This window comes from Eucalyptus grandis, chromosome 8 (assembly GCF_016545825.1).
Source record: "Eucalyptus grandis isolate ANBG69807.140 chromosome 8, ASM1654582v1, whole genome shotgun sequence".
NCBI lineage: Eukaryota > Viridiplantae > Streptophyta > Magnoliopsida > Myrtales > Myrtaceae > Eucalyptus > Eucalyptus grandis.
The window spans coordinates 50,160,361-50,172,212 of NC_052619.1; the positions used below are offsets into that span (position 1 = coordinate 50,160,361).

General features: G+C 39.6%; 1 protein-coding gene across 4 annotated transcripts; it reads left to right on the forward strand.

The window, feature by feature from the left end:
* The first annotated feature begins 7,449 nt into the window (after positions 1-7,449).
* On the forward strand, positions 7,450-11,383 carry LOC104439985 (monoterpene synthase-like). 4 transcript variants are annotated; one of them, XM_010052980.3, is made up of 7 exons: positions 7,450-7,755; positions 7,885-8,146; positions 8,625-9,000; positions 9,093-9,308; positions 9,617-9,755; positions 10,557-10,805; positions 10,898-11,383. In XM_010052980.3, the coding sequence occupies exons 1-7, from the start codon at positions 7,468-7,470 to the stop codon at positions 11,198-11,200; spliced, it is 1,833 nt and encodes a 610-aa protein (XP_010051282.2). In that variant the 5' UTR covers positions 7,450-7,467; the 3' UTR covers positions 11,201-11,383. The 4 variants fall into 4 exon arrangements, with proteins under 4 accessions (XP_010051282.2, XP_010051288.2, XP_010051308.2 ...); XM_010052986.3 differs by having other exon boundaries at positions 8,733-9,000; XM_010053006.3 differs by having other exon boundaries at positions 10,557-10,794; positions 10,898-10,990.
* The last annotated feature ends 469 nt before the right edge of the window (positions 11,384-11,852 follow it).

Sequence of the window (11,852 nt, forward strand, 5' to 3'; positions counted from 1 at the left end):
GAATTTGATAGGAATATTCTTGCTCTCACTTGCATCAATCTTCAGGTATTGCTATTACATTGAATTCATACGGTAATTTAAGTGCTTTAGGATGATGAAGAGCAGTTCTTTCTGTATCCAACACACTTTATCCATTGTGTAGCCCCTTGAGCCTATAAATTCATTTTAACCTAATTGGTGATCATCCCCCACACTGGGGCAAGGCAAAAGGAAAATGTTCAAGCAGCAAAATCCCAAGCGCTGACAAAAAATGAAAACTCCTCAAGAACCCAAATGTTAAAGCATTACGTGGTTATTCAAAAAAAATGGGGGCATGAAAAAGCAGTGTGCCTGGTAAAAGCAATGCCAATGCCCATAAAAAAATGAAAGAAAGAGCCAAGATAAATGATTATCAGTTGTAAAATGGTGTATTCCCAATGGAGTGGTACACAAAGAACTCAAATGCCAAGTTTTTTATAGTACCTATGAGGAAAATCCCAATGGTGAAGAAGAAGACCGGTGACAATGCCAAGATGATCACCAATTCTCATCCCCCTATACACATTTTGAGCCTAATGATCCATTCACTTCTCAACCCATGAACTTAACCTACGTTACGTCCCTTACAAAGTCTCTTCAGATTAGGGCACTGAAATTAACGTAGGAATTCATATGCATCACTCGAAGAAGTGCGAGCAAGACCATTTCTATCTCATTTTGCAGGTTCCTTGACTTGTAAACCCGGAGATGATTGCGAAGTATTGTTCTTTCATTAGCCTTGACTCGAAGAGTCCCACTTTGTTGAGCCATTGATCAAGCCTACATTACAGTCCCGATAAAGACCTCTCAGATTGATAAGGTCGTACCGTTTGCGAGACTACTCGAACCCTTGTTGACATGATGAAAGCAAGATGGAGTGATTCCTGCGATCCCACATTAATGGTCGGGAAAAAATAGCCTTCTTAATGAGAGTGAGGAAAAGTCCTTTCTAACTGAAAATCTCTCATTTGGTATTCTTGAAAATCCATGATTCTCCCCAGTGGAAATTTGGTGGTGCAAATATGGTAAAACCATCATGCATAAATCTTGATTGAATGGATAAAAGCTTCAGTGGACTTTGGAGTGTGCTGAATTGCTTACTTCTTTGGCGAATGCATGTATTTTGCTCTAATCATGTCGACGGGTAATGTTTCCTTGAAGACCCAAGAGCTCCTGACATTTATGTTGCCTTTCAGAAGCCTCGAGGTGAGAAACCTCCATGAATATTTGAAGCACATCCTCGATGTTCCAAGACTTCTTTCTACCAAGAGGTAAGTGACCTTCACGAATATCCCAGGTTTGTCCTAGGTATTCCCAAATTCTTGACATCTCAGTCTGGATCTGGATGTCTTGAAACTCTTCGTTAAACATTTCACTCTGGATGTGAATGTTTTTCGATCTTTTTCGTTATACCTTAGTCTGGATCTAGGTATTTCGAATCTTCTTAATCCAATATTCATCTCACCTAACATTGAGTGTCTATTGGTTAAGTCCCAAAATTCTTGACATCTCGATGCCGGATCTGGATGTCTCAAAGCTCTTCGTTAAACATTTCACTCACGGATGTGAATGTTTTTCGATCTTTTCGTTATACCTTAGTCTCGGATCTAGGTATTTCGAATCTTCTTAATCCAATATTCATCTCACCTAACATTGAGTGTTTATTGGTTAAGTTCACAAAATTCTTGACATCTCAGTCTGGATCTGGATGTCTCAAAACTTTTCCCCGTTTAGGCGACCGTAGAATGGTACGGGTCCTAGACACAACCAAGCAATGCCATACTGGGCGACCGTAGAATGGTACGGGTCCTGGGAAAGCAGTCTCTTTGTAAAGTCATGTTACTATTCTAGGCGACCGTAGAATGGTACGGATCCTGGGAAAGCAGTCTCTTTGTAAAGTCATGTTACTATTCTAGGCGACCGTAGAATGGTACGGGTCCTGGATATGTGACACCAACTATCTCGAGTTACTCTACCCTCCTCGAAGGTAAGTTATTCCAGGTAAGTTCCTTTTATCACCGGCATTAGCATTTCCATGCATCATATAAATTGCATTTTTTTATAAATAAAAAAAACAACAAAAAAACAAAAATCAAAAAACAAAAAGAAAAGTAGTCCCGCCAAAGTATCATCCATTGCATGTTCATGGTCAAAATTTAGGTATCATATTGTCTTTGAATGCAACCTCTGCGAGCTCACCTTCAAAGAGGGGCAGCTGTTGACACATAAATTTTGATTAATCATTCAGTAATTAAAAAAAAAAATTAGGGATTAATCTTTAACCCCTAAAAAAAAAAAAAAAATAGTAGAATTGCATTTCATGTAGTCACATTTGCATCGGTACTAAAAGGGCAACAAGACGCAGCGGCTCGTGGTCGATAATATTCACAAAAGGATTGTCTCTCTCTCATCAATGCATGCATTAATTCGGCGGATGTGGTAGGGGCCCTCGATCAATAAGATGCGCGAAAGGTAGTCTCTCTCTTGCTGGTATGAAAACACACAACGAAAGTCAAAAAATAGAAGAAAGAAGAGTTCTTGCACGTCCGTTGTCTCTCCCTCATTAATGCATGCGCATGCATGCACAAATTCCGCGAACGTGCAGATTCTAGAGGAACCCTTAGAGAAGCAAACGAGCCCATGAAATAATATTATATAATATGCTCTCTCTCAAGTGTGGGTTGTCGGGAGAAACAACGAGAAATTTGCTGAAGGAGGAAGCAAATAACAAACAAGAAAAGTCAAAAGTTGTGGCTATCCTATAGAAGGGAGGGACAAGTAGCCGTATAAGAAGCTCCAAGCATGAAGAAGAAATAACCATCCAACGTCCATTTTCTCCCCCCTCATTAATGCCTGCACATGCACGCATTAAATTGGGGACGTGAAAATTCTATAGACACCTGCAAGAAGATGGACTAACATTTTTATAATGTTATCCTTGCTGAAGAAAGCAGATCGGTGGAAAAAAAGAACCGAACGTGAACAACAAGGAAAAGTTACGGCTGCTTCCTGGTCACCTGTTCACACCAAAGTCGGTTGTTGCCTATAAATAAGCAAGGATCCTCGGCTTAAAAGAAGGAAGGGGGAGAGGAACGAAAAAAATTCCCTTGAGAGGATTGTGAGAGCTATTAAAAAAGAGAGCCCGTGTGGAGACTCACGAGTTGAGAGAAAAGGGGATTAAAAAAGGAGAGACTCTCGTCGAGAGAAAGAAGAAAAGATGAAGTCGGGGAGGAGATTAAAAAAAAAAAGAAGAGTGTCGAGAGAGCTAAAAGAAATATTCATTGTGAAGGGGCTTCTCCTTCGGACAAGAAAAAATGAAGTCGGGGAAGGATATTAAAATAAAGAGATGAATAGAGAGTCTGTCGAAAACCAAAAAGAAGGTGAAGTGAGAGAAAAAAAAAGTGACCGAACAGCAGAAAAAAATAAAAGAAAATAGAGAAGACAAGACCCCCTACTGTTCATCTTCTCCAAAAGTTCTTCGCTCCTGGATTTCCACGGTTTCTGCTCCTACGCCGTTCGACCTCAGCAGCAAAACTCCGCCCAGCCGCACCACCGCCACCGCCACTCTGCCGGCCATCCCCCTGTGCGAGCACCACCCACGAGCTCACACCGCCGTTCGTCACCCCTCGCTGTCGCCGTGACGACCCGCGGCTTCCGATCCCTTCGGCGTCTTCCATTCCTCGCAGCTCGTCACCGCGCCGAGCCCCACTCACCCGTCGCCGGCCTCAACCCGACGACCCACGACTGCTCGCCTTCACCCGCAGCGCCCGACGCTCCCTCCGCCTCCGCCGCTGCCGTCGCTCGCCTTCATCGCGCCCGCCAGCCTCCGCCGCAACTCGCGCCGACTGCGATGACCCGACGCCCAGCAAACCGCGCCCGACGCCCGCAACCCGCACCACCTTCGCCCGCCGGTCGCGCGGTGCATCTCCACCCGTCTCGCAACCAACCGCGCCGCACCTCCGCCCCGACGCCGCGCCACCGCCCGGACGTCCGCAAGCCTGCTCCACCCGTCGCCGCGCCTCCCCGTCTTCGCCGGCCCGAGCTGCACGCCGCTGCTCCTTCCCGCAGTACACCAGCGACGACAAGCCGTGTCAAGCACCACCAGCCACGACCCCCTCGTCCCGAGCTCGGCCGACTCGACCCCGGCCCGCTCGGCTCCGCCGAGTCCACCAGCCCTCCTTCCCGAGTTGCTGCGCCCGAGCAGCCCCACAAAGCCCGTGACGAGCTTGACCGAAGCTGCCGTGGCCTTGCAACCGCCACGGCCCTACCCCGACGCGAACCGCCGTTCGTGAAATTTTGGCGCGGATCCAAATAAGGTAGTTTTCTTTAACCATATTTCTTTTAAATATTATTATATAAATTGAAATGTTTGATGTTAATTGAGGTTTTAGGCATTACCTAATAGGATATTATTGGTAAAAATCACCATAATTATTAATTTGGTTCGTAAGATTTCGGACCATTTTTTAATTATGTTGATTTTGATGATATCTTGGCTTTAAAATCATTATAATTATTAAGTTGATCCGAGAGACTTCGGATTAATTTTTTAATTATTTTGATTTTCTTTTTGTGGTGATGTTTAGGAATAAAATAATCGTTAATTTAATCCGTGAGACAACGGATTATTTTTCAATTATTTTAATCCTTCATTTGATGAATATCCTCAGTGAGTTGGGTATAATGCTTATTTGGTAATTGTTTGTTTTGGAAAACACTAAAAAAATCAATCAAATCCTGCATCGGAATATGATAGCTTCATAAATTAGGATTGCATTTTGCACGCCATGATATATATAGGGCTTCATGATAGTATTATTTTGTTTGAATATGATTGCAAAATTTTGGAATAGATTAGGAGAGGATCTAAATAATTTTTTAAATAGGGTTTTACATTATGTTTGCATATTTTAATAATCTCATTAAAAAAAAAAATTCTTAAATAGGATAGGTCACATGTTTAGAATTTATCTAGTTAGATTTTTTAATAGATTGCATGTTACGACTATTTAATTAAGATGAGTTTCTGAATTAAAATGGGATTTAATCTAAATTATTTCCTAACTTGAGTAGGATAACTTGTCAAGTTTGGTAGTCAATTTTCAGTAATTATTTCGAATTTCAAAAAGAAAAAAAAACATCATGTACATGTTATATAGGTAAGTTTTCATTTTAAAACAAGAGAAAACCCAAAAATATATATATAGTTGCTTGCCTTATTGTGTTTAATTCCTCAATGTTTTTTTTCCTTTTTGAATGTTATCTTTAATGTTTGTGCACCCGTATGATCACTTTAGTGTTTTAGGCTAAAATCAATTCAAGCTGCCTGCAAAACATTTTTCTGAAATAAAAGAGAAAAGGTACCGAAAGGGCGTTAGAGAAATCTAGCGTAATCAAGTCCCCGAACTCATTTAATCTCTGGTTCGTAGGAGTAAAGTAATTCTCCCATTACTTTACTTGGGTTTCTAATCGACCCACCAAAAAATAGATTAGTGGCGACTCCAGGATAAAAATCATCTGCATGTTAAAAACTCAAACCTTAAGTCGCGAATTGGTATGGGCTTGGGAGAGCCCGAGTTAAGTCTAGGCTTAACAATCCATTAGCCGAACCCTTAGGTGGTCCAACCCGCTTCATGGGGAGGTCGCGACACTAAGGTTCAATTTTTTTTTTCAAATTACCAACTGTTCTTGTATATGACCAAAAAAAAAATATTTTTATCACTTACAAATTTTCATTTACTTTTCTTACCAACAGCTTAAATTTTCTAATATTAAATAAAATTACTAACCTTTTTTAAGTGTCTTTCCAACTTTTTTTCCGATTAAGGTTATAATTAATTTTGAGTTACCAACTCTCACTTGAGTTGGCTTAAATTACTAACCTAGAAATCCGTTAGCTTTTCCTTAGTAATTCACTTTGAGAAAAGTCGCAACATGAATTACGAACTTTTTCCCAATTGAATCATCAGCTAGTCTTAGCTTGTTAGCTTTTGTTAGAGTTGCTTATCAGCCCTAATCCATTAGCATTTCTTTGGCAAATTGAAAAACAATGTTGGTAAGCAACTCTAATGCTGACTAAACCGCCATGTTATCAATAAACAATTAAAAATTATCTACATCAGTGCATAATACGTCACGTAGGACGGTTAGTACTTACTAGACCACCACGTTAGCAATTTCCTATCAAAATTAGTTAGAAAAACTACATTGGTAATTTGATAAAAAATTTAGAACTCAATTGGCAAGTCCTTAAAAAGTTTAAGACTAATTTGGCATAATTAAAAATTTTAGAACTAAATTAGCAAATTGCCAAACCATTTATGACTATATTGGTAAAATTGAAATGTTTAGGATGGAATTGATCGCCGTACAATAAGTTTATGATTTTTTGGATAATTTTCCATTTATAAGTGTAAGGAAAAGCCTTGCCCTTCGAGTTAGCTTTTGAAGTGATAGAGATCCAAGACCACCCAATATTGATATCAAAGCTCAAGTTACCATAAATCTAGGCCCAACAATCACACAGGAGACATGTGTTAGTATTGCTCCAATCCCCCACATCAGTTGTGGAAGGATTGATGTTTAGTTTATAAGTATGAGAAAAAATCTCTCTCTTTCAATTAGTTTTTAGGGTGAGAGATGCCCAAAACTACCTAACAAATAGGTTCATGGGCAAGAAAGGGAGGTTGAAAGGTGTTGTTGGTTGGGAAAATGGAGGGACTGTTATATTGGAGTATTCCCATATTGTTAATGGAAAAAGCTAGTGATCAATTTATAAGTGTGAGGGAAAATTTCACCCTTTGAGCTATATTTGTGATGAGAGAAGCCCAAAATCATCAAATATATCAAGTCTATACGAAGCTTGTTTTCATGGGTTGAAGCAAAGGGTTTCACTTGCAAGCAGAGGTTGAATCATCTCCTCTTGCATGGGTAGAAAAATAAGGCATGCCTTAGAATTGCCTATCTATGGGAAACCTAATAGATTGGAAGCTAGCTGGTTCATGGACATCTGCGAGGAAGTTCCGAACATGAAGTGAGCGCGGGGCATCAACCCCATCCCTTACATGCAAAAAGTGGGATTAAGCAGAAAGTGACGTTTCTCCTTCTTTTTCCCTTTCGCTTTTTGGTTTGAAGCAGAAGTTGATGTTCTTTTCTTTTTCTCTTCTTTTTCGTTTTTGGTTCGACGTAGAAAGTGGTAGTTTTGACTTGCTGGTACTTTCACCTAATTTTGTTGGATTTCATCTAATAAATCTTGACTTGCCGACAGCCACTATGCCACGTGAATCTCGTCAAAAGTGGATATTTCACAAATTGAAGAGTGTTTCCCTGAGGGCAGCAAGTTGCCACTCCCGACCCGAATGACCTGTAATGATTATCTCTTATCTTATCTCGCTTTTCTCAAGCAGAAATCACAATATATGTCAACTCGTGATCCATCATTAATCGCTAATGCTAAATGCCAAAAACACAAGAAGCATGGCTATTCGAGCTCCTAGCACAAGCTGCCTTCCTTCTCCTCTCCACCGCGGGCGACGACCCTCGGTCCTGCTCTTCAAATTCCCTCGCCCCACCCCCTCCTACTCCATTGCCGATGTCGCAACCACTGCGGGAATTCGGCGCATCAGCTGCGTTGATCCGAATACTAATGAGCAGTCACCAGTCGCTAGGCGTTCGGCAAATTACATGCCAAGCGTTTGGGATTACGACATTCTGAAGTCGCTAAGTGTGGATTTTGCGGTCGGTCTTGATATGTTCTCTTGCTTATCATGAATACCTTGCGAAGCTTTTCAATTACTCAAAGCTTACGAGAAGGCCATAATATGCTTAAATTCTTTATGAGCTTAAAAATGTGAAATCAAATTGTAGGAGGAGAGATGTACAGAGCCAGTCCAGAGGATGAAGGAAGAGGTGAAGGACACATTGGAGAGGGAGAATCATTTGTTGGCGAAGCTCGAGCTCATCGATGCAATTCAAAGGCTTGGTTTGCAGTACCATTTCGAGAACGACATCAAAAGGGCATTACAAGTTATTCACGATGATTCAAATGATGCTTGTTTCTCAAATGATCTCCACTCGACCGCCCTTCGATTTAGACTTCTTAGACAACATGGCTATGATTTATCTCAAGGTATAATGTTTTTTTATTTTCCATCTCATCCCATTTATAACCTTTAATTCATGAAAGGTTTATTAAGATAGTTTCAGAGAAAAAATCGGCCTCTAGACTGAAATAAAATTTTCATCCTCAAATATATTAAAATAATTACATCTTGAAAGAGACTAAACTTCAATATAAAAAGCTAGGATGCGTAGTTTGACCGAATCTTCATTAAGTCTCCTTTTACAGATATATAATCCAAGAAAGGGGTTCACAATAATTGTAATCCCATTATTTGGTCGGTGTATTACATATACTAGTTACAATCGTTTGTCTACTGACTTCAATTTAAGCGATTACAAACTTGGCTTATATTAAGTTACCAACTAATTGTGCATCACAAACTCTTATTTAAGTTAGTTACAATCGTTTGTTTAGTCTTATTCGAATTAATATATCCTCTTATCTAAACAAAAAAAAAATATTATTTGTTTTATTGGACATATAGATGCGTTTCAAAGGTTTATTAACAAGACGGGTACCTTTGAGGAATCACTCAAGAAGGATGTGAAGGGACTTCTAGGTCTTTACGAAGCTTCTTTTCATGGATTGGAAGGTGAAAACATACTGGATGAAGCTCAGGATTTCGCTTCTAAGCATCTGAAGAATCTAAACCTCAATGAAATTCCAACTTGTTTGGCTAAACAAGTGCTCCATGCATTAGATATGCCTATCCGCTGGAGGCCAAACAGGTTGGAGGCTCGATGGTTCATGGACATGTACGGGAAACAGCAAGACATGATCCCCTCTTTGCTACGATTGGCTAAATTAGACTTCAATTTAGTGCAGACAATCCACAGAAAGGAAGTAAGCAATCTGGCAAGGTATTAACAAGCACTCTGTAGTTTATAGATGCAATCTGGCAACGTATGAGTGCATTTTTATTGACTAAGTCATCATATGACAACTGTTTCAGGTGGTGGGTTGAACTTGGGGCAAACAATATGACCTTCTCTAGGGATAGGTTAGTGGAAAACTATTTTTGGAGCTGTTTAATGGTTTTTGAGCCTCAATACACAGCTTATAGAGAAATGACGACAAAGATCGGTTGTATGGTGACACTTATCGATGACGTTTATGATGTATATGGAACGCTGGAAGAGCTTGTGCTGTTAACAGATTTCATTGTCAGGTTTGTGTAAAATTACCACCATCATCATTTTTCCTTGTAACTATTATCACCAAGATAAAAGATAGGGAATTAATTAGTCTCCAAATGCGATGGATAAATCATATGTTTTGAAATAAATTCTTTAATGTGTTTTGGACATATATCATGTTTTTATGTAAGCTTGTTTTTCCTTTTGGGCTAATAAAGTAAGGATGTGCACTATTTGCATTGTTATTATTAAAAGTATATCAAGTGGCAGTTAAAGATACAAGATTGTTTTTTTTTTTGGTTGAAATATAAAATCGCTAAAATAGTGGCAACTTATCTAGGTGGGACATCACAAATATTGATAACCTTCCTCCAACAATTAGGAATAGTTTCATGGCCTTGTACAACACGACCAATGAAATTGGGCATTGGACAATGAGAGAGCAAGGAATCAATCCCATTCCTTACATGCGAAAAGCGGTAATCTCTGCTTGCTAAACCTTTCAACTAGTAATTTCTAGATTGTGTTGGACAACTTATTTTTCTACTGAAAACCGTCTGAAAAGTTCTAAATGTATTGTACTTTTGTCAAATTAGTCATAAACACTTTAATTGTGCCAACTAAGTCATAAATATTTTCATGTTTTGTCAATTGAGTTCACCTAATCAATTTTAGTTGAAATTGCTAATATAGACACCGACCGTCTTTCGTGACATAGACAATTGTTATTAATATTTTAATCTTTTCGATTTTTCGATTTTTTTTTTTCCTTTGTTTTTTCTTCTTCTTTTTTCCCTTTTTCCCTTTGTCGGCAATCACCATATCTCAAAAAATGGTCGTTGGCCTCAGGCAAAGTTAGCCTTCACTAGCGAGCCCCCCTTGAGGGCAGCCCTCGCCTAAGGCTACCCAAAGAAAAATGAAAAATGAAAAATGAAAAGACGAGAAAAGAGATTAAAAAAGGGGGAAAATAAAATAAAATTTAAAAAAAATATTCGAATATTATTTAAAAAATTGTAGGATAACCAGCATTTACGTCAGCGATTTTCAACCAAAATTGATCGGATGGACACAATTAACAAACATAAAAACGGTTTATGACTCAATTGACATAATTAAAAGGCAAAATTATAATAGGTTTAAGACTTTTTAGATAATTTTCCATATTTTTTAACTCTAACTTTCCATGACTTCTTATGACTCCTGAGAATCTAAAAAACTACGAGAAAAAGAACATCCCTCGACTTGGTTATTGACATTATTTTCTAATTTCAATCCTGTAGTGGGCGGATGAATGCAGGGCGTACATAAAGGAGGTCCATTGGTATAACGAGGGCATTAAACCGACACTGAAGGAGTACATGAGCAATGCGGTGGATTCTATCGGAGGGCTGATTATGCTGCTGCATAGCTACTTCCTGACCACAGACAATTTGACGAAGGAGGGACTCGATTACATGTCAAAAATCCCGAGAATCATGCACTGCTCTGCCAAGATTCTTCGACTCAATGATGATCTCGGTACATCATCGGTAATTTACTTTGATATTTTAATTTCTTTGATATGAATGTGACATGAATCTCGGACTTATATTTGTGACCCATCAATGTCGTCCATGCTTAGTATGAATTGGCACGAGGAGACAATTTCAAGGCGCTAGAATGCTACATGAATGAAACCGGCGCTTCGACGGAGGCCGCGCAGCAACACATCAAGCATCTAGTGCGTGAGACGTGGAAGACAATGAACAAAGATGTGTTCGAAGATTACCCGTTTCCCGGGTTCAAGCCTTTTCTTGGGGCATGTTTGAACTTGGCGCGAGCTTCACAGTGCTTTTACCAGTATGGAGACGGACACGGCCTTCCTGGTCACGAGACCAGGGACCATATCGTGTCGACTTTATTCAAACCCGTGCCCCTCGATTAGGGATGCCTGGTTGGCCAAGAACTCGCTTTTGGAGAAAGCCTTTGGTCTCATACATTAGTGACGGGTGTTTGTACAAGCTTTATAAAACTCTTTTAAGAAGCATATGCTATTATGTGCTTAGTTCATGGCATTTCTTGAACGGAATCTGTCGTTATTCACATTAATATGATTGTCTTTTTGGTAGTTTTCCCTTATATTCCTATCGTAGTATGTAGGATTCATGTTTACGGAGAATGTTAACATTGTTGGAGGAATCAAACACTTATAATAGATGCTAATTTCGTTGATATGAATGCATTAACTTGACGGCGGCTGACTAAATTTTCACGACCACTAATTCTCATGCCACTACTTAAGCAGTGCTTGTTTTGCATCTACATATTAGCTACCTTAAATTAATTTATGTCTTGCCCAGTCGCCCTCTTGCCGGCCGTACTTTCAAAGTGTAAATCCTTTAATGGTGGAAGAAATTCCACCGATTCCTGGCTTCGAGCACGCCCCACAATCACGTTCCTTTCAAGATCGTGATATCTCTTTTTTTAAGCCACTAATCCAGCCGTTATCCATTATCCTCCATTCCTTATTGGCCAAATTTAGAGTCCGATTCGGGTTGCCATGCCGAAAATCCTATTTCAGATTGCGACGTTGATCC